At 48.6% G+C, this 24,849-nt stretch overlaps 1 protein-coding gene across 8 annotated transcripts in view; it reads left to right on the top strand.

Annotated features, from left to right (window-relative positions):
- The window catches only part of LOC130275949 (mitogen-activated protein kinase 11-like), a 136,025-nt gene that overhangs the window by 89,317 nt on the left and 21,859 nt on the right, over positions 1 to 24,849 (top strand). For all 8 annotated transcript variants that reach the window (XR_008844965.1, XR_008844966.1, XM_056524659.1 and 5 more), the window contains one exon: positions 21,857 to 21,886. Coding sequence is in view for 6 of the 8 variants with exons in the window: in XM_056524659.1 (XP_056380634.1) it covers positions 21,857 to 21,886 (30 nt within the window). In the remaining 2 variants the exon portion in view is untranslated. The remainder of the gene's footprint in view (positions 1 to 21,856; positions 21,887 to 24,849) is intronic.

Genomic DNA, 24,849 nt, shown 5'->3' with positions numbered 1-24,849 from the left:
ACATCTTATCCCCTATCCTTTGTATAGAGGATAAGATGTTTGGGGCAGAGTAGCCCTTTAATAACCCGCCCTCTAGCTGGTCCTCACTCAAACTTACATAAGACCGCCACTACATTACATTGTCCGCTGCAGGCATCCTCCATTGTATGCATTTTTATGCTGGGGATCGCCCCTAGCAACGGAATACAAGGGCAGGATCTGCTCCCCCAGTATAAATGCACAACCGCATTTGGGGTTGAGCACCTCCAGCCATTTGAGACCACGTTCTTGTTGTTTGTTTACAACATTACATTTTCCCCTATGCTCCATGGCTTTCAGTCTTCCACTTAGTTTGCTTTATTTCTTACACAGCACTACATGTGGGGATGGTGTCTTAAGCTGCTTTGTCCAAATTTGGAATGGAAATTGCTGCATAAAAAAGCTTATTCTTTATATTGAGGTAGAGACTTACCAAGACTAATCCCCACCTCTTAATTGATCATTGCACCTGTCAACATCTGCACCAATTCTTGAGGTGAACCCCTCTTTAATTTTCAGCCCTTTTGCTCCTTTATTTTGATAACTGGCGCTAGTCATGCTCATGGACACGTCAATAATACTCATCCCTCCCCCCCCCTCCCTCCAAAAACCCAAAAAAATTGCTATACTAAGCCCTCATATCAGATCCTAAATGCTAAATCACAACTTTATTCCTTTAGTAGCTTGTTTGCATAGACCAGCATATATTTTAAAGGGGAGACATGTGGAAAAAGTGACCTATTCAATCAGGTGCTGCCAGTTTCCATTAAGAGTAGAGTTCAGGACCAGGAATGGTTTAGGATAGCCTAGTAAAACAATAAACATAGGGTAGTGGATGATGCATTTTGGGGGTAATCGCCCCCTTCTTCAGATTAGCATATAAGAAGCGTGTAACATGAGAGTTTATTAGACACAAAATTGGTGCCAACTACAGGGGAAGGTGCCCAAGGCAAAATTACACAGTATATTGTATATTGTATTGTATATAATTTTTCCTTGGGTTCCTTCTACTATTGTGGACTCCCATTTTGTGTCTATTTAAACTCTGCTGTTACATGCTTGCTGTATGTTGATCTGAAGAAGAGGAGATTACCCCTGAAACACGTCTTCCACTACCCTATGTTTTTTTTACTTGCTTATCAATAAATATGGAATCCCAAACCATTACTGGTCCTGTAGTCCACTTTTCATGGAAACTGTCAATGCCTGATTGAATAGGCCACATTTTTACACATTATACCATATCTGCCCATCAGGATTGGTTTTCCACTTCCTGCAACGTCCAGGTTATCAGCTGTTTCCTCACAATTGATACCCCACTAAAAAGGGGGGATACGCATGTTTTACATTTGCTGCAGGTGAGCATCCAACCTCTAAGGGCCTGCTTGTTTGTTTGATCTCAAACAAACAGGGATCCTGACTTACTTGGGTAATGTACGAGACACTGTCTGCCAATCTCTCCTTTTTCTCTCTCTCCTATATGTATGTTACAGTGGCTGGCTCTTTAAGGGTAACAAATGTCAAGCTTACATCACTGAACAGAGATGCCCATTTATGTGGGTTTTTTATAGTTTGTTTTTTGTTCTTTTTTTCCATAGTTTGATTGCAGACGTGTGTTCAGCCTTTAGCATTACTGGGTGCACTCAGCTGGACGTCTCACAGAAAACATCTTAGGTTTAATTATACAGCTGTTCATAAGGATACATTACAGCCAGTGTTTCTTGTGGGAAAAAAAATAACCCAGATATTGTCAGGGGAGAATGGAGGACAAGTTACAAAAATACCCTGGGACAAGGGGAATGACCTGGAATGTCCAATAATCCCACATGACTTCCCAGCAACTTGTCAGCCTTGCTCAGAAATGTCCCTTGTCTACCATTGCATCTTATCAGCAGTTCTAGACAAATAAACAGTGATCGCTCAGTCTACATACGTGTTCTGACACTTTTTCCAGCATTGAGTCATGAGTCTCACTGTGACAAAACCAACTTGGCGCAGACGCATTTAAAATATTTATACTGTAATTCACAGATAACACATCCTGTACCCAACCCAAGTATGATACAGTGTTTCCAAATATATATGGAATTGTTTACCTAAATTTCCTTTAATCTAAAAGGTTATTGGTGCAGTATGTCTGCAGTTATCATTCAGAAACTGAGCCTTTTTTATCTTCTCTTCACCACATCTTTGTCTTCTTAAAAAGCATGAGTGCCCTGGTGGGAAGATTTGGATTGGTTGGATTAGAACCTGCACAACCCTTTAGTTCTTAGGAAATAACCAACTGAATATATAATTAAAGGATGCTCATTTTCTTTCTCTAACGTAGGAAACATGAAGAATCATTTGACTGCCTAACTGCCACCCCTACAGTTACTCAAAGGGCAGTGTGTGGATGGCAATCAGTAACCTTCTTCTCTCCCATACGCCATCTGTTGTAGTAACATAGTTCATAAGGATGAAAAAAGACCAGAGTCCATCAAGTTCAACCTATAACCCTAATGAGTCCCTACTGAGTTGATCCAGAGGAAGGCAAAAAACCCTCATAATAGAGGTAAAAATTCCTTCCCGACTCCAAATATGAATAAATGTCAGAATAAATCCCTGGATCAACGTTCTGTCCCTATAAATCTAGTATCCATAACCAGAGATGTTGTTATTCTCCAAAAATGCACCCAGACCCCTTTTTGAACTCTCTTACCGAGGTCACCATGACCACCTCCTCAGGCAGAGAATTCCACAGTCTCAATGCTCTTACAGTAAAGAACCCCCATCTGTGCTGGTGAAGAAACCTTCTTTCTTCTAAACGTAGAGGATGCCCCCTTGTTATAGATACAGTCCTGGGTATAAAAAGATCATGGGAGAGATCTCTGTACTGCCCCCTGATATATTTATACATAGTTATTAGGTGGCCCTAAGCCTTCTTTTTCTAAACTAAATAACCCCAATACTGCTAATCTTTCTGGGTACTGTAGTCGTCCCATTCCCCGTATTACCTTGGTTGCCCATCTTTGAACCCTCTCCAGCTCCACTATATCTTTCTTGTACACTGGTGCCCAATACTGTATTCTATGTGTGGTCTGACTAGTGATTTGTTCAGCGGTAGAATTATTTCCTTGTCATGGGCATCTATGCCCCTATTGATGCCCCCCATGATTTTATTTGCCTTGGCATCAGTTGCCCGACACTGGTCACTACAGCTAAATTTACTTTTGACTAAGACTCCTAAATCCTTTTCCATGTCTGTCGTCCCAAGTGTTTTCCCATTTAATACATAATCCCAGCCCAGATTTTTCCTCCCCATGTGCATTACCTTACATTTATCAGTGTTGAACCTCATCTGCCACTTCCCAGCCCAAACCTCCAACCTATCCAGATCCATTTGTAACAGTGCACTGTCCTCTATAGTGTTTACTGCTTTACAGAGTTTAGTATCATCTGCAAAGATTGCTACTTTACTATTAAAACTCCTCTCCAAGGTCATAAATAAATATATTAAATAGAACAGGACCCAAGACTGACCCCTGTGGTACCCCACTAGTAACAGTGACCCAATCAGAATAAGTACCATTAATAACCACCCTCTGTTTCCTATCACTGAGCCAGTTACTTACCCACTTACACACATTCTCCCCCAGCCCAATCCTTCTAATTTTATGCACCAACCTTTTATGTGGCACCGTATCAAATGCTTTGGAAAAATCCAGATATACGAAATCCAGCGATTGCCCCTGGTCCAGTCTGGAGCTCACCTCCTCATAAAAGCTGATCAGGTTAGTTTGACAGGACCGATCCCTCATAAAGCCATGCTGATATGGAGTCATACATTTATTTTTAATAAGATACTCCAGAATTGCATCCCTTAGAAAACCCTCAAACAATTTACATACAACAGAGGTTAAACTAACTGGTCTATAATTCTCGGGGTCACCTTTTGATCCCTTTTTAAATATTGGTACCACATTTGCCATGCGCCAGTCCTGGGGAACAGTCCCTGTTACTATAGAGTCCCTGTACAGTGTAAACCATTCTCTAGTACAGTGCAAGCCAGGTCACCAGTGCTATGTTATGGTACTATGTGTTCTCCTGTGATTGGCCACACAGGTAAGGGAGAAAGTAACTATGTGTGTACCACTGGCAAACAGCCCTGCTCTGATCCTGCCCCTTAAATGGAGAGTAAGAGAAATAGCTGTGCACCATGGAGGGGGCTCTCAGAGGCTCAGTAACTGCAGTAAGATAACATAAATTACAGTGTTAGCATCCTGAAGTGTTAATCTAATAAAACCATGTAGATTTTTTACTTTTGTTTAAAAAGTAGAAACTCTTTAAATTAAATTTTATCTATGAAAGAAACATGGGATAAGGGTGCAAGTCTTCTGGAAAACGTTGGTGGTTATCTCTTCTTTATTTCATATCATTTATCATACTCCATAGGCCTCAAAATATTTAATTATGCTAATGCAAACTCCACAGATATGAGTCAACGCCAGAGAGAAGTCTCACTCTACACATGTGCAGCTTTATAGCCAATGTATGGTGGGAATGCCTGTTAGCCTGAAACAAATATAGGCTCAATTTGCATTGTCAGATGAAAAGATTGCACAGATCCTCCACAGAGCAATGCGTACACTAAAAGTAGGTAACACCAGTATGGGTGACACCTCATTTATGTTAAAGAAAAAGTAGTAACATGTCCCTTTTGAGGTTTAGATCATTAAATGAGACAAAGAAAACAAATTAAGAATATGGGAGCTCGTTATATGGTTCAGCACAGCTGTCAAGGAAGTGGAGAAGTTTTTTTTTAAATAATAAAGTGGCTCTGATATAAAGGCAAGTCCCATTTTCTACATGAGGCTCCTCTTATACTGCAGACGTGCTCACTTTGTAATAGAGAATCCGATCCCGGGAAGACTTATGGCCGCCCTGCATTGATTTGTTCCCTCGCAGGAAATTTATTAACATGTCTCAACAGCAAGACTGGTAAAAATCAATCACAATCAGCTCTATAATAATAAAAGAAAGTGACTGCTACCACAGGACTTTTACCTAAGAGAGATGATGCTGCCGCAGGGGTCACATAGGGAGTCTATTATCCAACGTCCGTCTAAAATCTGATTACCTGTGTGTTTTACTTTCCAACCCATCGGTTTCTTCAGAAGTGTTTAAGGAGGTTTTCCTATCTTAGACAGTTATAGCCTTGTTACGCCTAGCGCTCCGGGTCCCCGCTCCTCCCCGGAGCGCTCACGGCGTCTTTCTCCCTGCAGCGCCCCGGTCGGTCCCGCTGACCGGGAGCGCCGCACTGTCATGGCCGTTGGGGATGCGATTCGCACAGCGGGACGCGCCCGCTCGCGAATCGCATCCCAGGTCACTTACCCGTCCCGGTCCCCTGCTGTCATGTGCTGGCGCGCGCGGCTCCGCTCTCTAGGGCGCGCGCGCGCCAGCTCTCTGAGACTTAAAGGGCCAGTGCACCAATGATTGGTGCCTGGCCCAATTAGCTTAATTGGTTCCCACCTGTTCCCTGGATATATCTAGTCTCCTCCCTTGCACTCCCTTGCCGGATCTTGTTGCCTTGTGCCAGTGAAAGCGTTAGTGTGTCCAAAGCCTGTGTACCTGAACTTCTGCTACCCATCCTGACTACGAACCTTGCCGCCTGCCCCCGACCTTCTGCTACGTCTGACCTTGCTTCTGCCTACTCCCTTGTACCGCGCCTATCTTCAGCAGCCAGAGAGGTGAGCCGTTGCTAGTGGATACGACCTGGTCACTACCGCCGCAGCAAGACCATCCCGCTTTGCGGCGGGCTCTGGTGAAAACCAGTAGTGGCTTAGAACCGGTCCACTAGCACGGTCCACGCCAATCCCTCTCTGGCACAGAGGATCCACTACCTGGAAGCCGAATCGTGACAGTAGATCCGGCCATGGATCCCGCTGAGGTGCCGCTGCCAAGTCTCGCTGATCTTCCCACGGTGGTCGCTCAGCAATCGCAGCAGATTGCCCAACAAGGACAGCAGCTGTCGCAGTTGACCGCCATGTTACAGCAAATTCTGCCTCTGCTACAGCAGCAACCATCTCCTCCGCCAGCTCCTGCACCTCCTCCGCAGCGAGTGGCCGCTCCTAACCTCCGCTTGTCCCTGCCGGACAAATTTGATGGGGACTCCAGACTCTGCCGTGGATTTTTGTCTCAGTGTTCCCTGCATATGGAGATGTTGTCAGACTTGTTTCCTACAGAACGGTCTAAGGTGGCGTTCGTAGTAAGTCTTCTTTCAGGAAAGGCCTTGTCTTGGGCCACACCGCTCTGGGACCGCAATGATCCTGCCACAGCCACAGTCCAGTCCTTCTTTGCTGAAGTCCGAAGTGTCTTTGAGGAACCTGCCCGAGCCTCTTCTGCTGAGACTGCCTTGCTGAACCTGGTTCAGGGTAATTCTTCCGTTGGCGAGTACGCCATACAATTCCGTACTTTTGCTTCTGAACTATCCTGGAATAATGAGGCTCTCTGCGCGACCTTTAAAAAAGGCCTATCCAGTCGCATCAAGGATGTGCTGGCCGCACGAGAGATTCCTGCCAACCTCCAAGAACTCATCCATTTGGCTACCCGCATTGACATGCGTTTTTCTGAGCGACACCAAGAGCTCCGCCAGGAAAAAGACTTTGATCTCTGGGCACCTCTCCCACAGCATCCTTTGCAGTCTTCGCCTGGGCCTCCCGCCGAGGAGGCCATGCAAGTGGATCGGTCTCGCCTGACCCAGGAAGAGAGGAATCGCCGTAGAGAAGAAAATCTCTGTCTGTACTGTGCCAGTACTGAGCATTTCTTGGTGGATTGCCCTATCCGTCCTCCACGCCTGGGAAACGCACGCACGCACCCAGCTCACGTGGGTGTGGCATCTTTTGCTTCTAAGTCTTCTTCTCCACGTCTCACGGTGCCCGTGCGGATTTCCCCTACAGCCAACTCCTCCATCTCAGCCGTGGCCTGCTTGGACTCTGGTGCCTCCGGGAATTTTATGTTGGAGTCCTTTGTTAATAAATTCAGCATCCCGGTGACCCGTCTTGTCAAGCCACTCCACGTTTCCGCGGTCAACGGAGCCAAGTTGGATTGCACCATACGTTTCCGCACGGAGCCCCTTCTTATGAGCATCGGATCTCATCATGAGAGGATTGAACTTTTGGTCCTCCCCAATTGCACCTCGGAAATTCTCCTTGGACTTCCCTGGCTTCAACTTCATTCCCCTACCCTGGATTGGTCCACTGGGGAGATCGGGAGTTGGGGGTCCTCTTGTTCCAAGAACTGTCTAAAACCGGTTCCCAGTACTCCCTGCCGTGACCCTGTGGTTCCTCCTGTATCCGGTCCCCCTAAGGTCATTAAGGACTCTGCCTGCCACAGGAAATGCCCCTCCCCCCCTCCCAGTCCCGTCAGGCAAGCCTCTGTGCCACCCCATGGCCCCCGTCCTGGTGTCACACTGCCCCATGCCAGGCCTCGCCCTCTGCCCTCCCTCCCCATTCCCACTCCTGCTGTACTGCCTGCCGTTGAGGAAACCCTCCATTCTTTCCAGGTGTCCTCATCCCAGGGGAGGCAGTTACCGGGCAAAGAGAAGGGGAGACCTAAGGGGGGGGGTACTGTTACGCCTAGCGCTCCGGGTCCCCGCTCCTCCCCGGAGCGCTCACGGCGTCTTTCTCCCTGCAGCGCCCCGGTCGGTCCCGCTGACCGGGAGCGCCGCACTGTCATGGCCGTTGGGGATGCGATTCGCACAGCGGGACGCGCCCGCTCGCGAATCGCATCCCAGGTCACTTACCCGTCCCGGTCCCCTGCTGTCATGTGCTGGCGCGCGCGGCTCCGCTCTCTAGGGCGCGCGCGCGCCAGCTCTCTGAGACTTAAAGGGCCAGTGCACCAATGATTGGTGCCTGGCCCAATTAGCTTAATTGGTTCCCACCTGTTCCCTGGATATATCTAGTCTCCTCCCTTGCACTCCCTTGCCGGATCTTGTTGCCTTGTGCCAGTGAAAGCGTTAGTGTGTCCAAAGCCTGTGTACCTGAACTTCTGCTACCCATCCTGACTACGAACCTTGCCGCCTGCCCCCGACCTTCTGCTACGTCTGACCTTGCTTCTGCCTACTCCCTTGTACCGCGCCTATCTTCAGCAGCCAGAGAGGTGAGCCGTTGCTAGTGGATACGACCTGGTCACTACCGCCGCAGCAAGACCATCCCGCTTTGCGGCGGGCTCTGGTGAAAACCAGTAGTGGCTTAGAACCGGTCCACTAGCACGGTCCACGCCAATCCCTCTCTGGCACAGAGGATCCACTACCTGGAAGCCGAATCGTGACAAGCCTCTTTACATAATGTCTTACATGTCTTGGTTGCACCTCTGGGACCTGCTCCTTTTAGAAGAGCAGAGACAGCAAAGAAATGGTCACTGGTCTCCACCGAAATTTCGCTCACCCAATGTTACGCCTAGCGCTCCGGGTCCCCGCTCCTCCCCGGAGCGCTCACGGCGTCTTTCTCCCTGCAGCGCTCCGGTCGGTCCCGCTGACCGGGAGCGCCGCACTGTCATGGCCGTTGGGGATGCGATTCGCACAGCGGGACGCGCCCGCTCGCGAATCGCATCCCAGGTCACTTACCCGTCCCGGTCCCCTGCTGTCTTGTGCTGGCGCGCGCGGCTCCGCTCTCTAGGGCGCGCGCGCGCCAGCTCTCTGAGACTTAAAGGGCCAGTGCACCAATGATTGGTGCCTGGCCCAATTAGCTTAATTGGTTCCCACCTGTTCCCTGGATATATCTAGTCTCCTCCCTTGCACTCCCTTGCCGGATCTTGTTGCCTTGTGCCAGTGAAAGCGTTTAGTGTGTCCAAAGCCTGTGTACCTGAACTTCTGCTACCCATCCTGACTACGAACCTTGCCGCCTGCCCCCGACCTTCTGCTACGTCTGACCTTGCCTCTGCCTAGTCCTTCTGTCCCACGCCTTCTCAGCAGTCAGCGAGGTGAGCCGTTGCTAGTGGATACGACCTGGTTGCTACTGCCGCAGCAAGACCATCCCGCTTTGCGGCGGGCTCTGGTGAAAACCAGTAGCCTCTTAGAACCGGTCCACTAGCACGGTCCCCGCCAATCCCTCGCTGACACAGAGGATCCACTACCTGCCAGCCGGAATCGTGACAGTAGATCCGGCCATGGATCCCGCTGAGGTGCCGCTGCCAAGTCTCGCTGACCTAACCACGGTGGTCGCTCAGCAATCGCAGCAGATTGCCCAACAAGGACAGCAGCTGTCGCAGTTGACCGCCACGTTACAGCAACTTCTGCCTCTGCTACAGCAGCAACCATCTCCTCCGCCAGCTCCTGCACCTCCTCCGCAGCGAGTGGCCGCTCCTAGCCTCCGCTTGTCCCTGCCGGACAAATTTGATGGGGACTCCAGACTCTGCCGTGGATTTTTGTCTCAGTGTTCCCTGCATATGGAGATGATGTCGGACTTGTTTCCTTCAGAACGGTCTAAGGTGGCGTTCGTAGTAAGCCTTCTCTCAGGAAAGGCCTTGTCTTGGGCCACACCGCTCTGGGACCGCAATGATCCTGCCACAGCCACAGTCCAGGCCTTCTTCACTGAACTCCGGAGTGTCTTCGAGGAACCAGCCCGAGCTTCTTCTGCCGAGACTGCCCTGTTGAACCTGGTCCAGGGTAATTCTTCCGTTGGCGAGTATGCCGTACAATTCCGTACTCTTGCTTCAGAACTATCCTGGAATAACGAGGCTCTCTGCGCGACCTTTAAAAAAGGCCTATCCAGTCGCATCAAGGATGTGCTGGCCGCACGAGAGATTCCTGCCAATCTGCAAGAACTCATCCATCTAGCTACCCGCATTGACATGCGTTTTTCTGAGCGACACCAAGAGCTCCGCCAGGAAAAAGACTTAGATCTCTGGGCACCTCTCCCACAGTATCCGTTGCAATCTACGCCTGGGCCTCCCGCCGAGGAGGCCATGCAAGTGGATAAGTCTCGCCTGACCCAGGAAGAGAGGAATCGCCGCAGGGAAGAAAATCTCTGTCTTTACTGTGCCAGTACCGAGCATTTCTTGGTGGATTGCCCTATCCGCCCTCCACGCCTGGGAAACGCACGCACGCACCCAGCTCACGTGGGTGTGGCGTCTCTTGGTTCTAAGTCTGCTTCTCCACGTCTCACGGTACCCGTGCGGATTTCTTCTTCAGCCAGCTCCTCCCTCTCAGCCGTGGCCTGCTTGGACTCCGGTGCCTCAGGAAATTTTATTTTGGAGTCATTTGTTAATAAATTCAGCATCCCGGTGACCCGTCTCGTCAAGCCGCTCTACATTTCCGCGGTCAACGGAGCCAGATTGGACTGCACCGTGCGTTACCGCACTGAGCCCCTCCTCATGTCTATTGGACCCCACCTTGAGAGGATTGAATTTTTCATTCTCCCCAACTGTACCTCTGAGGTTCTCCTCGGTCTGCCTTGGCTCCGGCTTCATTCCCCCACCATTGATTGGACCACCGGGGAGATCAGGAACTGGGACTCTGCCTGCCACAGGAAATGCCTCTCCCCCCCTCCCAGTCCCGTCAGGCAAGCCTCTGTGCCACCCCATGGCCCCCGTCCTGGTGTCACACTGCCCCGTGCCAGGTCTCGCCCTCTGCCCTCCCTCCCCATTCCCACTCCTGTTGTACTGCCTGCCGTTGAGGAAACCCTCCTTTCTTTCCCGGTGTCCTCATCCCAGGGGAGGCAGTTACTGGACAAAGAGAAGGGGAGACCTAAGGGGGGGGGGTACTGTTACGCCTAGCGCTCCGGGTCCCCGCTCCTCCCCGGAGCGCTCACGGCGTCTTTCTCCCTGCAGCGCTCCGGTCGGTCCCGCTGACCGGGAGCGCCGCACTGTCATGGCCGTTGGGGATGCGATTCGCACAGCGGGACGCGCCCGCTCGCGAATCACATCCCAGGTCACTTACCCGTCCCGGTCCCCTGCTGTCTTGTGCTGGCGCGCGCGGCTCCGCTCTCTAGGGCGCGCGCGCGCCAGCTCTCTGAGACTTAAAGGGCCAGTGCACCAATGATTGGTGCCTGGCCCAATTAGCTTAATTGGTTCCCACCTGTTCCCTGGATATATCTAGTCTCCTCCCTTGCACTCCCTTGCCGGATCTTGTTGCCTTGTGCCAGTGAAAGCGTTTAGTGTGTCCAAAGCCTGTGTACCTGAACTTCTGCTACCCATCCTGACTACGAACCTTGCCGCCTGCCCCCGACCTTCTGCTACGTCTGACCTTGCCTCTGCCTAGTCCTTCTGTCCCACGCCTTCTCAGCAGTCAGCGAAGTGAGCCGTTGCTAGTGGATACGACCTGGTTGCTACTGCCGCAGCAAGACCATCCCGCTTTGCGGCGGGCTCTGGTGAAAACCAGTAGCCTCTTAGAACCGGTCCACTAGCACGGTCCCCGCCAATCCCTCGCTGACACAGAGGATCCACTACCTGCCAGCCGGAATCGTGACACCCAATAGGGTCTCCCACCAATTACATACTCATGGCATAAGGTGGGAAAACAAAAATCTTTATTAATTTTACCTCATATTAGCACCCCAAAAAATCCTAAACATTGGAAAAGGTCCCATAGCACCAACCAGCAAACAATTCTAAAGAGCCTAAAATGTAACCTACACCTACATGACTGCACTTACCTGCTATAATATTTTAATAGAGGTTGCCCTTGCAACAGGATCAGTGTTACAATTAAGAGAACTGTGGCGCTATATTTGGGAGGTATAGAGACATGGAAGAATATCATGCTAATGAAACAATGAAGTGATCATAAATTAAAGTTAAGGGTGGAGCTAGATAGTGATGACCAGATGCCTCACTGACATTGACAATAGTGATGTCGCGAACATAAAATTTTCGGCGAACACGAACTTCCGCAAATGTTCGCGAACCGGGCGAACCGCCATTGACTTTAATGGGCAGGCAAATTTTAAAACCCACAGGGACTCTTTCTGGCCACAATAGTGATTTAAAAGTGTTTCAAGGGGACTAACACCTGGACTGTGGTGTGCTGGAGGAGGATCCATGGCAAAACTCCCATGGAAAATTACATAGTTGATGCAGAGTCTGGTTTTAATCCATAAAGGGCATAAATCACCTATTATTCCTAAATTCTTTGGAATAACGTGCTTTAGCCCCCTTTAGGCAGCACATAGAGCCCCCCTTTAGGCATCACATAGTTAGATCCCCCCTTTAGGCAGCACATAGATTCCCCCATATTAGGCAGCACATAGTTAGAGCCCCCCTTTAGGCAGCACATAGGTAGAGCCTCCCTTTAGGCAGCACATAGAGCCCCCTTTAGGCAGCACATAGTTAGATCCCCCCCTTTAGGCAGCACATAGTTAGATCCTCCCTTTAGGCAGCACATAGATTCCCTCATGTTAGGCAGCACATAGTTAGTGCCCCCCTTTAGGCAGCACATAGAGCCCCCCTTTAGGCAGCACATAGATTCCCCATATTAGGCAGCACATAGTTAGAGCCTCCCTTTAGGCAGCACATAGAGCCCCCTTTAGGCAGCACATATTTAGATCCCCCCTTTAGGCAGCACATAGATTCCCCCATATTAGGCAGCACATAGTTAGAGCCCCCCTTTAGGCAGCACTGGTTTTATTTCACAGCCAAAAAAGGTATTTTTTTATTTTTTATTTGAACAACTGTCACACCAAATGTGATTTGCACTAGTGTGACAATGAGCAAAAAAGGTTGCCAGCGGAGGTCCTTTTAAGCAGAGGTCCCCAACCAGGGTGCTCCAGCAGTTGCAAGACACACAGACTGAACTTATAATACTGTACTTAGTTGGTTGCTTGAAGGAAATTAAGTTTTACACCAGAGTACCCCTTTTAACCAGCGGTCCCCTCCCAACCAGGGTGTCTCCAGCTGTTGCAAGACACACGGACTGAACTTATAGCCCTTTTAATACTGTAGTTAGTTGCTTGAAGGAAATTAAGTTTTACACTGGAGTACCCCTTTTAACCAGTGGTTCCCTCCCAACCAGGGTCCCTCCAGCTGTTGCAAGACACACAGACTGATATTTGAGCCCTAAAAAGGGCTTTTTTGTGTGCTGTCCTTAAAGCAGATGTTAGACTAGTGCTTTAGGAGTAAAGTGGACCCTGAATACACCACCTAGCAGCAACCTAGCTATCCCTTTCACTATTACAGCAGGAGCAGCTTCTCTGTCCCTCCACTTTCTAAGCCTGCAGCATGCTGAATGAGGTTAAAATGACGTCCGTGCAGGAGGTAGGAGTGTCTGGAAGGGAGGGACTGCTGCTGATTGGCTGTAATGTGTCTGCTGACTCTAACATTGCGGTAAACTTTGTCCTAGTGAGTCAAAGTATAGGGGGCGAATCAAACTTCACATATTTTTGCCCGGCGATGCGAACGCGAACATGCTAAGTTCGCCGGTAACTGTTCGCCGGCGAACAATTCACAACATCTCTAATTGACAGCTGGCAAGACATGTCTACCTTAAAGTAGCCCTCTATTCTGGTTGCCTTTCCAACCTCTTGGAAATATTTAACCTGTTGTATGTCACTTTAAGATTGTTACCAAGCTTTACACGGTTTGATCATCATCTTGATCCTATAAAGAGGAAGTAAAATTAGGCCAAGTGTAGTCAGCTTTAGGTTCCATGCACACATTTAGAAATTTAGGGTTGTTTCTTTTGCTTTGTTCTACTTTTGGGGTCAGGAGCAGCATAACCATTATGTAGAACTGATTGTTTCCAATAAATCCTTGATTTGATATAAAATAAACACTATACAATGGACATCCACGTTACCTCCTCTTGGTGTCATGCTGGGGGTTAGGAAGACATCCATTGATATCATTACCGTAATAGATCCATCTCCTTGGGTATGATCCTCAATATCAATATTGTAATAAACTTGACCTCTTTTGCATTTGATCAAGCCAGGCAATGATAATATATCTCAATGTGTGTTACGCCGAGCGCTCCGGGTCCCCGCTCCTCCCCGGAGCGCTCGCTACACTTCCCTCACTGCAGCGCCCCGGTCGGTTCCACGGACCCGGGGCGCTGCGTTACCACCTCCGGCCGGGATGCGATTCGCGATGCGGGTAGCGCCCGCTCGCGATGCGCACCCCGGCTCCCGTACCTTACTCGCTCCCCGTCAGTTCTGTCCCGGCGCGCGCGGCCCCGCTCCCTAGGGCGCGCGCGCGCCGGGTCTTTGCGATTTAAAGGGCCACTGCACCGCTGATTGGTGCAGTGGTTCCAATTAGTGTTTACACCTGTGCACTTCCCTATATCACCTCACTTCCCCTTCACTCCCTCGCCGGATCTTGTTGCCCTAGTGCCAGAGAAAGCGTTCCTTGTGTGTTCCTTGCCTGTGATTCCAGACCTTCTGCCGTTGCCCCTGACTACGATCCTTGCTGCCTGCCCCGACCTTCTGCTACGTCCGACCTTGCTTCTGTCTACTCCCTTGTACCGCGCCTATCTTCAGCAGCCAGAGAGGTTGAGCCGTTGCTAGGGGATACGACCTGGTCACTACCGCCGCAGCAAGACCATCCCGCTTTGCGGCGGGCTCTGGTGAAAACCAGTAGTGACTTAGAACCGATCCTCTAGCACGGTCCACGCCAATCCCTCTCTGGCACAGAGGATCCACTACCTGCCAGCCGGCATCGTGACAGTAGATCCGGCCATGGATCCCGCTGAAGTTCCTCTGCCAGTTGTCGCTGACCTCACCACGGTGGTCGCCCAGCAGTCACAACAGATTGCGCAACAAGGCCAACAGCTGTCTCAACTGACTGTTATGCTACAACAGTTACTACCACAGCTCCAGCAATCATCTCCTCCGCCAGCTCCTGTACCTCCTCCGCAGCGAGTGGCCGCTTCTGGAATACGACTATCCTTGCCGGATAAATTTGATGGGGACTCTAAGTTTTGCCGTGGCTTTCTTTCCCAATGTTCATTACACTTGGAGATGATGTCGGACCAGTTCCCCACTGAAAGGTCTAAGGTGGCTTTCGTAGTCAGCCTGCTGTCTGGAAAAGCCCTGGCTTGGGCCACACCGCTCTGGGACCGCAATGACCCCGTCACTGCCTCTGTACACTCCTTCTTCTCGGAAATTCGAAGTGTCTTTGAGGAACCTGCCCGAGCCTCTTCTGCTGAGACTGCCCTGTTGAACCTGGTCCAGGGTAATTCTTCCGTTGGCGAGTATGCCGTACAGTTCCGTACCCTTGCTTCAGAATTATCCTGGAATAATGAGGCACTCTGCGCGACCTTTAAAAAAGGCCTATCCAGCAACATTAAAGATGTTCTGGCCGCACGAGAAATCCCTGCTAACCTACATGAACTCATCCATCTTGCCACTCGCATTGACATGCGTTTTTCCGAACGGCGTCAGGAGCTCCGCCAGGATATGGACTCTGTTCGCACGAGGCGTTTCTTCTCCCCGGCTCCTCTCTCCTCTGGTCCCCTGCAGTCTGTTCCTGTGCCTCCCGCCGTGGAGGCTATGCAGGTCGACCGGTCTCGCCTGACACCCCAAGAGAGGACACGACGCCGCATGGAGAATCTCTGCCTGTACTGTGCTAGTACCGAACACTTCCTGAAGGATTGTCCTATCCGTCCTCCCCGCCTGGAAAGACGTCCGCTGACTCCGCACAAAGGTGAGACAGTCCTTGATGTCTACTCTGCTTCTCCACGTCTTACTGTGCCTGTGCGGATGTCTGCCTCTGCCTTCTCCTTCTCTGCTGTGGCCTTCTTGGACTCTGGATCTGCAGGAAATTTCATCTTAGCCTCTCTCGTCAACAAGTTCAACATCCCGGTGACCAGTCTCGCCAGACCCCTCTACATCAATTGTGTAAACAATGAAAGATTGGACTGTACTATACGTTTTCGCACGGAGCCCCTTCTAATGTGCATCGGATCTCATCACGAGAGGATTGAACTGTTGGTCCTCCCCAATTGCACTTCTGAAATCCTTCTTGGACTTCCCTGGCTTCAACTCCATTCCCCAATCCTGGATTGGTCCACTGGGGAGATCAAGAGTTGGGGGCCCTCTTGTTCCAAGGACTGCTTAAAACCGGTTCCCAGTAAACCTTGCCGTGTCCCTGTGCTTCCTCATGTAACCGGTCTCCCTAAGGCCTATATGGACTTTGCGGACGTTTTTTGCAAAAAACAAGCTGAGACTCTACCTCCTCACAGGCCTTATGATTGTCCCATTGACCTCCTCCCGGGCACTACTCCACCCCGGGGCAGAATCTATCCTCTGTCCGTCCCAGAGACTCTTGCCATGTCTGAATACGTCCAAGAAAATTTAAAAAAGGGCTTTATCCGTAAATCCTCCTCTCCTGCCGGAGCCGGATTTTTCTTTGTGTCCAAAAAAGATGGCTCTCTACGTCCTTGCATTGACTACCGCGGTCTTAATAAAATCACGGTTAAGAACCGCTACCCCCTACCCCTCATCTCTGAACTCTTTGATCGTCTCCAAGGTGCCCATATTTTTACCAAACTGGACTTAAGAGGTGCTTATAATCTCATCCGCATCAGAGAGGGGGATGAATGGAAAACGGCATTTAACACCAGAGATGGACACTTTGAGTATCTGGTCATGCCCTTTGGTCTATGCAACGCCCCTGCCGTCTTCCAAGACTTTGTTAATGAAATTTTTCGTGATCTACTATACTCCTGTGTTGTTGTATATCTGGACGATATCCTGATTTTTTCTGCCAATCTAGAAGAACACCGCCAGCATGTCCGTATGGTTCTTCAGAGACTTCGTGATAATCAACTCTATGCCAAAATAGAGAAATGTCTGTTTGAATGCCAATCTCTTCCTTTTCTAGGATACTTGGTCTCTGGCCAGGGACTACAAATGGACCCAGATAAACTCTCTGCCGTCTTAGATTGGCCACGCCCCTCCGGACTCCGTGCCATCCAACGTTTTTTGGGGTTCGCCAATTATTACAGGCAATTTATTCCACATTTTTCTACCATTGTGGCTCCTATTGTGGCTTTAACAAAAAAAAATGCCGATCCCAAGTCCTGGCCTCCTCAAGCGGAAGACGCCTTTAAACGACTCAAGTCTGCCTTTTCTTCGGCTCCCGTGCTCTCCAGACCTGACCCATCTAAACCCTTCCTATTGGAGGTTGATGCCTCCTCAGTGGGAGCTGGAGCTGTCCTTCTACAAAAAAACTCTTCCGGGCATGCTGTTACTTGTGGTTTTTTTTTCCAGGACCTTCTCTCCGGCGGAGAGGAACTACTCCATCGGGGATCGAGAGCTTCTAGCCATTAAATTAGCACTTGAGGAATGGAGGCATCTGCTGGAGGGATCAAGATTTCCAGTTATTATTTACACCGATCACAAGAACCTCTCCTACCTCCAGTCTGCCCAACGGCTGAATCCTCGTCAGGCCAGGTGGTCTCTGTTCTTTGCCCGATTTAATTTTGAAATTCACTTTCGGCCTGCTGATAAAAACATTAGGGCCGATGCTCTCTCTCGTTCCTCAGATGCCTCTGAAATTGAACTCTCTCCTCAACACATCATTCCTCCTGACTGCCTGATTTCCACTTCTCCAGCCTCCATCAGGCAAACTCCTCCAGGAAAGACCTTTGTTTCTCCACGCCAACGCCTTGGGATCCTCAAATGGGGTCACTCCTCCCATCTCGCAGGTCATGCGGGCATCAAGAAATCTGTGCAACTCATCTCTCGCTTCTATTGGTGGCCGACTCTAGAGACTGATGTGGTGGACTTTGTGCGAGCCTGCACTATCTGTGCCCGGGATAAGACTCCTCGCCAGAAGCCCGCTGGTTTTCTTCATCCTCTACCTGTCCCCGAACAACCTTGGTCTCTGATTGGTATGGATTTTATTACTGACTTACCCCCATCCCATGGCAACACTGTTATTTGGGTGGTCGTTGATCGATTCTCCAAAATGGCACATTTCATCCCTCTTCCTGGCCTTCCTTCAGCGCCTCAGTTGGCTAAACAATTTTTTGTACACATTTTTCGTCTTCACGGGTTGCCTACACAGATCGTCTCGGATAGAGGCGTCCAATTTGTGTCTAAATTCTGGAGGGCTCTCTGTAAACAACTCAAGATTAAATTAAATTTTTCTTCTGCATACCATCCTCAATCCAATGGACAAGTAGAGAGAATTAACCAGATCTTGGGTGACTATTTACGACATTTTGTTTCCTCCCGCCAGGATGACTGGGCAGATCTTCTACCTTGGGCCGAATTCTCGTATAATTTCAGAATCTCTGAATCTTCCTCCAAATCTCCGTTTTTCGTGGTGTACGGCCGTCACCCTCTTCCCCCCCTCCCTACCCCCTTGCCCTCTGGTCTGCCCGCTGTGGATGAAATTTCTCGTGATCTTTCCACCATATGGAAAGAGACCCAAAATTCTCTCTTACAGGCTTCTTCTCGCATGAAGAGATTCGCAGATAAGAAAAGAAGAGCTCCTCCCATTTTTTCCCCTGGAGACAAGGTATGGCTCTCCGCTAAATATGTCCGTTTCCGTGTCCCGAGCTATAAGTTGGGACCACGCTATCTTGGTCCTTTTAAAGTTTTGTGTCAAATTAATCCTGTCTCTTACAAACTTCTTCTTCCTCCTTCTCTTCGTATCCCTAATGCCTTTCACGTCTCTCTTCTTAAACCTCTCATCCTCAACCGTTTTTCTCCTAAATCTGTTCCTCCCACTCCTGTTTCCGGCTCCTCGGACATCTTCTCTGTCAAAGAGATTTTGGCCTCTAAAAAGGTCAGGGGAAGAACTTTTTTTTTAGTGGATTGGGAGGGTTGTGGTCCAGAAGAGAGGTCCTGGGAACCTGAGGACAATATCCTGGACAAAAGTCTGATCCTCAGGTTCTCAGGCCCCAAGAAGAGGGGGAGACCCAAGGGGGGGGGTACTGTTACGCCGAGCGCTCCGGGTCCCCGCTCCTCCCCGGAGCGCTCGCTACACTTCCCTCACTGCAGCGCCCCGGTCGGTTCCACGGACCCGGGGCGCTGCGTTACCACCTCCGGCCGGGATGCGATTCGCGATGCGGGTAGCGCCCGCTCGCGATGCGCACCCCGGCTCCCGTACCTTACTCGCTCCCCGTCAGTTCTGTCCCGGCGCGCGCGGCCCCGCTCCCTAGGGCGCGCGCGCGCCGGGTCTTTGCGATTTAAAGGGCCACTGCACCGCTGATTGGTGCAGTGGTTCCAATTAGTGTTTACACCTGTGCACTTCCCTATATCACCTCACTTCCCCTTCACTCCCTCGCCGGATCTTGTTGCCCTAGTGCCAGAGAAAGCGTTCCTTGTGTGTTCCTTGCCTGTGATTCCAGACCTTCTGCCGTTGCCCCTGACTACGATCCTTGCTGCCTGCCCCGACCTTCTGCTACGTCCGACCTTGCTTCTGTCTACTCCCTTGTACCGCGCCTATCTTCAGCAGCCAGAGAGGTTGAGCCGTTGCTAGGGGATACGACCTGGTCACTACCGCCGCAGCAAGACCATCCCGCTTTGCGGCGGGCTCTGGTGAAAACCAGTAGTGACTTAGAACCGATCCTCTAGCACGGTCCACGCCAATCCCTCTCTGGCACAGAGGATCCACTACCTGCCAGCCGGCATCGTGACAATGTGTAAAATGTCTATATTTTAGCAGTGGGAGTGTGTACTTTAAAGGCAACCTGTTAGAGGGAAGCCATGGTGAGAACCAATGCAGCACTCCCCTGTCCAAATTTAAATACATTGGAAGCATGGAGGACACAGAGAGAGAGAGGCCAATACCAGGGCCAACTGTGCTGGGTGGCGAGACACAGAACCATACTGATCCGGGGGCGGACTCTCTTTTGTGTACATCGCTGAAAAAAAGGCAGGTTAAAGGGGTTTTCCACCATAAGGTGATTTTAGTACGTACCTAGCAGACCGTAATGGACAAGCTTTGGAAAGATCTGCGCTTTTCTTGGGGCTAAATATTGTCAGATTACCATAACACTGTGGCTAGGTTTTTTTTTTTTTAGTACAAATCCCATAATTCCATTTTTCTCCCTACATAAATGAGCTGCATCCATTCAAAAGACCTGTGTTTTCAATCAGAGTGCCTACAGCTGTTGCACTAGTTGCAGATTCATCTCTCTCCCACCAAGCTATCGCTCCACCCATTGAAGCAGACAGGCTCCCTGTCATCAGCTGACTAGTGAGTCAGGTCTCGGCCGCATTGCAAGCTGGGAAAAATCTGAGACAACAGTCATTTTGTATGCTGGTAAAAATACATTTTGGGGTGAAAATCACAGAAGAATGGTAAGAAAACCGTCACACACAAACAGGTACAGACACTACATTATGAACTACACTAACTTTACAGCCCCTGTAGCATAGTCAAATAAAAAAAAATCCTGAAATACCCCTTTGAATTTATCCAGTAGCCGTGCATAATGACTTCCGGCACCTATTTTTATTGTAGGAAGTACATTCCTTGCACAGATTTATTACTCCGAGGGAGTAAACAGTGAAGAATGAGAAAATATCAGTCCTGCTCATACATGTTTATAGTTGCCTCCCTGTTAATAAATGGGTTGTATCACTTAGGAATTGGAATGTGCTGTAGACTGAAAACATTATATAAAGAAAATACTCAATATTGCTGCTTATGTGGAAATTCCTGTGTGTCAATGCAAAATGGGGACATAGTGATTCTTATGAGGAGAATGTTGCTGGCACTGTTACAGAAGCATTGTAGCTGGCACTTTTATGTAAGCATCACATTTGTCACTAAAGTGTGAGCACTGTGTCAGTTATTGGGGTGTTGTAGCCGGCACCAATATGGGGGAACTGTGATTGTATTGCATTACATTTCTAGAATATATATACATTGTCAGAGAGTAAACGAGAAATAGTTTTATCCAGGGGTCAAGTCTTGGGAAAAAAAGTGTGGGAACTCACCCAAGATTTCCACTTAAAGGGGTGCTCCGCCCATAGACATCTTATCCCCTATCCAAAGGATAGGGGATAAGATGTCTGATTGCAGGGGGTCCACCGCTGGGGATCCCCGCATTCTCCCTGCTGCACCCGGCATTCGTTTAGAGCGTTGGGTGCAGCATTGGAGGCTCTCGACGTCACGGCCACAGCCCCTCAATGCAAGTCTATGGGAGGGGGCGTGACGGCTGTCACGCCCTCTCCCATAGACTTGCATTGAGTGGGCATGGCGTGATGTCAAGAGCCTCTGCCCCCCTTCCTTTGGATAGGGAATAAGATGTCTAGGGGCAGAGTACCCCTTTAAGGGCTGGTCCTGCTAATGGGAACTGCATTCCTGCTGTGGAAAAAGTGCAGGAACTCCGTTCCCATGAGTTCCTGCAGTACTTGAGCCCTGGTTTTATAATTAAAGAAAAAACATCACAATTCCCCCATGTCCTGTCAGCCAATGTCTTTTAACCTTTTGGGTTGGTGGGTAAGTATTCTTATATAATGTAATTGCCTTGTCCAGGATTAGAACAGTTCGCCGGCACCGATATGGGGTAACTGTGATTGTATTGTATTACATTTCTAAATATATATACATTGTCAGAAAGTAACTGAGAAATAGTTTTATCATTAAAGAAAAAACATCACAATTCCCCATGTACTGTCAGCCAATGTCTTTGGACATTTTGGGTTGGTGGGTAAGTATACTCATATAATGTAATTGCATTGTCCAGGATTAGAACAGTTTTTTCCCCCAGAAACACTTGTGTCCATGGGCTCTGGGCTTGCAGCTCTTCTACATTCATGTGATTATTGCAATACCAGACCCAACCATTAGACAAGAGTGGCACTGCTTTTCTTCCTGGACAACCTATGTTATGTATGTTGGTCAAGCTGTTGATACAAAACATTAACACAATTCATTTTCTGTCTTTCTCCTTCTGTTACAGTACATCCATTCTGCTGGAATTGTTCACAGGGTAAGTGTACATTAATGTAAAATCAATACCTGCCAAACACTTGCAAGGATATAGGTCTAAAATGCAATTTTAGAGACAGCGATCCTGCCAGGAACAAGGTAATGGATTGAAGCTGGATGTAACTACCGTATATACTCGAGTATAAGCCGATTTTTCGTGCTGAAAACGCCCCCTCGGCTTATTCTCGAGTGCATTTTCCGCCTGTCAATCCCTTCTCAGTGGTCTTCAACCTGAGTGAGGTGAGTGAGGTGAGTAGAAAATTAAAAGGGGGTCTGGGTGATGTCGAAGGCCGCAGTGGTCTTCAACCTGCGGACTTCCAGATGTTTCAAAACTACAACTCCCAGCATGCCCGGACAGCCGATGGCTGTCCGGGCATGCTGGGAGTTGTAGTTTTGCAACATCTGGAGGTCCGCAGGTTGAAGACCAATGATGAAGGGATTGACAGGCGGTGATGATGATGAGGGGGATGATGATGAGGGGGATGATGATGAGGGGAATGATGATGAGGGGGATGATTACGGGCGTGTTAATGACAGGTGGTGATGATGACTGGGGTGTTAATGACGGGGGTCTGAATGATGACAGGGGGGATGATGACAGGGAGGGATGATGACAGGGGGGGATGATGAATTTCCCACCCTAGGCTTATAGTCGAGTCAATAACTTTTCCTGGGTTTTTGGGGTGAAATTAGGGGCCTCGGCTTATATTTGGGTCGGCTTATACTCCAGTATATACGGTAGTTGCCAGAAGCATCACTACAAGCTTTTGGGCCCCAATGAAAAATCTGTACTTAAGCTGCCACCTACCATGTGACATATATATATATACTAGTGTCTTCTTTGGATCTCCCTAGGCACTAGGGCCCAGTTGTAAATGCTGCCTCTACACCCCCTATAGCTGACACATCTGCGAGTTGCTCAGTCTTATCTCAGCCTATTTGGAGAAGGATTCCTATGATTTATAGGGCTTCCACACAATATCTTTTTGTTCATGGCCCTGTAAATTAAACTATCAGCTTATAAAACAAGTAGTAATCTCTTCTATGTAAATGAAAAATATGTGTAAATAATGGATGATCTCCAGACCTCTCCTTATCAGGTAGATAACAAGTCTGGTTAGTCTGCAGAACTGTCAAGATTTACAATATGCAGCCAAGTCTCTTAAAGGGGTACTCCAGTGGAAAACACCAGAAAGTTAAACAGATTTGTAAATTACTTCTATTTAAAAATCTTAATCCTTCCAGTACTTATCAGCTTCTGTATAATACAGAGGAAGTTCTATTCTTTTTGAATTTCTTTTCTGTCTGACCACAGTGCTCTCTGCTGACACATCTGTCACCACTGTCCAGAGCAGGAGAATATCCCCATAGCAAACCTATCCTTCTCCGGACAGTTCCTGACATGGGCAGAGGTCTCAGAATAGAGCACTGTGGCCAGACAGAAAATACATTTAAAAAGAAAAGAACTTCCTATGGAGCATTTAGCAGCTGATAAGTACTGAAAGGATTAAGATTTTTTTAAGAAAAGTAATTTACAAATCTGTTTAACGTTCTGGCACCAGTTGATTTTTAAAAAAAAATTCACGGGAGTACCCCTTTAAGCTAGGGCCAAAGATTTAAAGCTGCTTGAAAAAACTACCCCAGCCCCTGCTTTGCTGATGTGAAGTACTTTAAAGGAACACTACAGGAAAAACTAATACACATATGGGGGGATTTATCAAAATCTGTGCAGTGGAAAAGTTGACCAGTTGCCCATAGCAACCAATCAGATCTTATTGGTTGCTATGGGCAACTGCCCCACTTTTCCTCTGGACAGGTTTTTATAAAGTTTTAAACATCATAAATGTGGTGAAAGTTTTTTGGTGCAAATTGTTTCATATTTATGGTGCACCTAGATTAATATAACATAGTTACATAGTTACATAGTTAGTACGGTCGAAAAAAGACATATGTCCATCAAGTTCAACCAGGGAATTAAGGGGTAGGGGTGTGGCGCGATATTGGGGAAGGGATGAGATTTTATATTTCTTCATAAGCATTAATGTTATTTTGTTCCAGGAATGTATCTAATCCTGTTTTAAAGCTGTTAATTGTTCCTGCTGTGACCAGTTCCTGAGGTAGACTGTTCCATAAGTTCACAGTTCTCATGGTAAAGAAGGCGTGTCGCCCCTTGAGAATAAACTTTTTCTTCTCCAGACGGAGGGAGTGCCCCCTCGTCCTTTGGGGGGGTTTAACCTGGAACAGTTTTTCTCCATATTTTTTGTATGTGCCATTAATATACTTATATACGTTTATCATATCCCCCCTTAAACGTCTCTTCTCAAGACTAAACAATTGTAACTCCTTTAATCGCTCCTCATAGCTAAGATGTTCCATGCCCCATATTAGTTTAGTCGCGCGTCTCTGCACCCTTTCCAACTCCGCAGTGTCCCTTTTATGGACAGGCGACCAAAACTGAACAGCATATTCCAGGTGAGGCCGTACCAATGCTTTATAAAGGGGGAATATTATGTCCCTGTCCCTTGAGTCCATGCCTCTTTTGATACATGACAATATCCTGCCGGCTTTGGAAGCAGCAGCCTGACATTGCATGCTATTCTGTAGTCTGTGATCTACAAGTACACCCAGATCCTTCTCTACCAGTGACTCTGCCAGTTTAATCCCCCCTAAGACATACGATGCATGCAGGTTATTAGTACCCAGATGCATAACTTTACATTTATCCACATTGAACCTCATTTGCCAAGTGGATGCCCAGACACTTAGTCTATCCAAGTCATCTTGTAACTTATGCACATCCTCTATAGACTGTACCGTGCTACAAAGCTTGGTGTCATCTGCAAAGATAGAAACAGAGCTGTTAATACCATCCTCTATATCATTGATAAATAAATTAAACAACAGCGGTCCCAGTACTGAACCTTGGGGTACACCACTAATAACCGGGGACCAATCAGAGTACGA

This window comes from Hyla sarda, chromosome 6 (genome assembly GCF_029499605.1).
Source record: "Hyla sarda isolate aHylSar1 chromosome 6, aHylSar1.hap1, whole genome shotgun sequence".
NCBI classification, from domain to species: domain Eukaryota; kingdom Metazoa; phylum Chordata; class Amphibia; order Anura; family Hylidae; genus Hyla; species Hyla sarda.
This window is presented reverse-complemented; position numbering and strand designations above follow the sequence as displayed.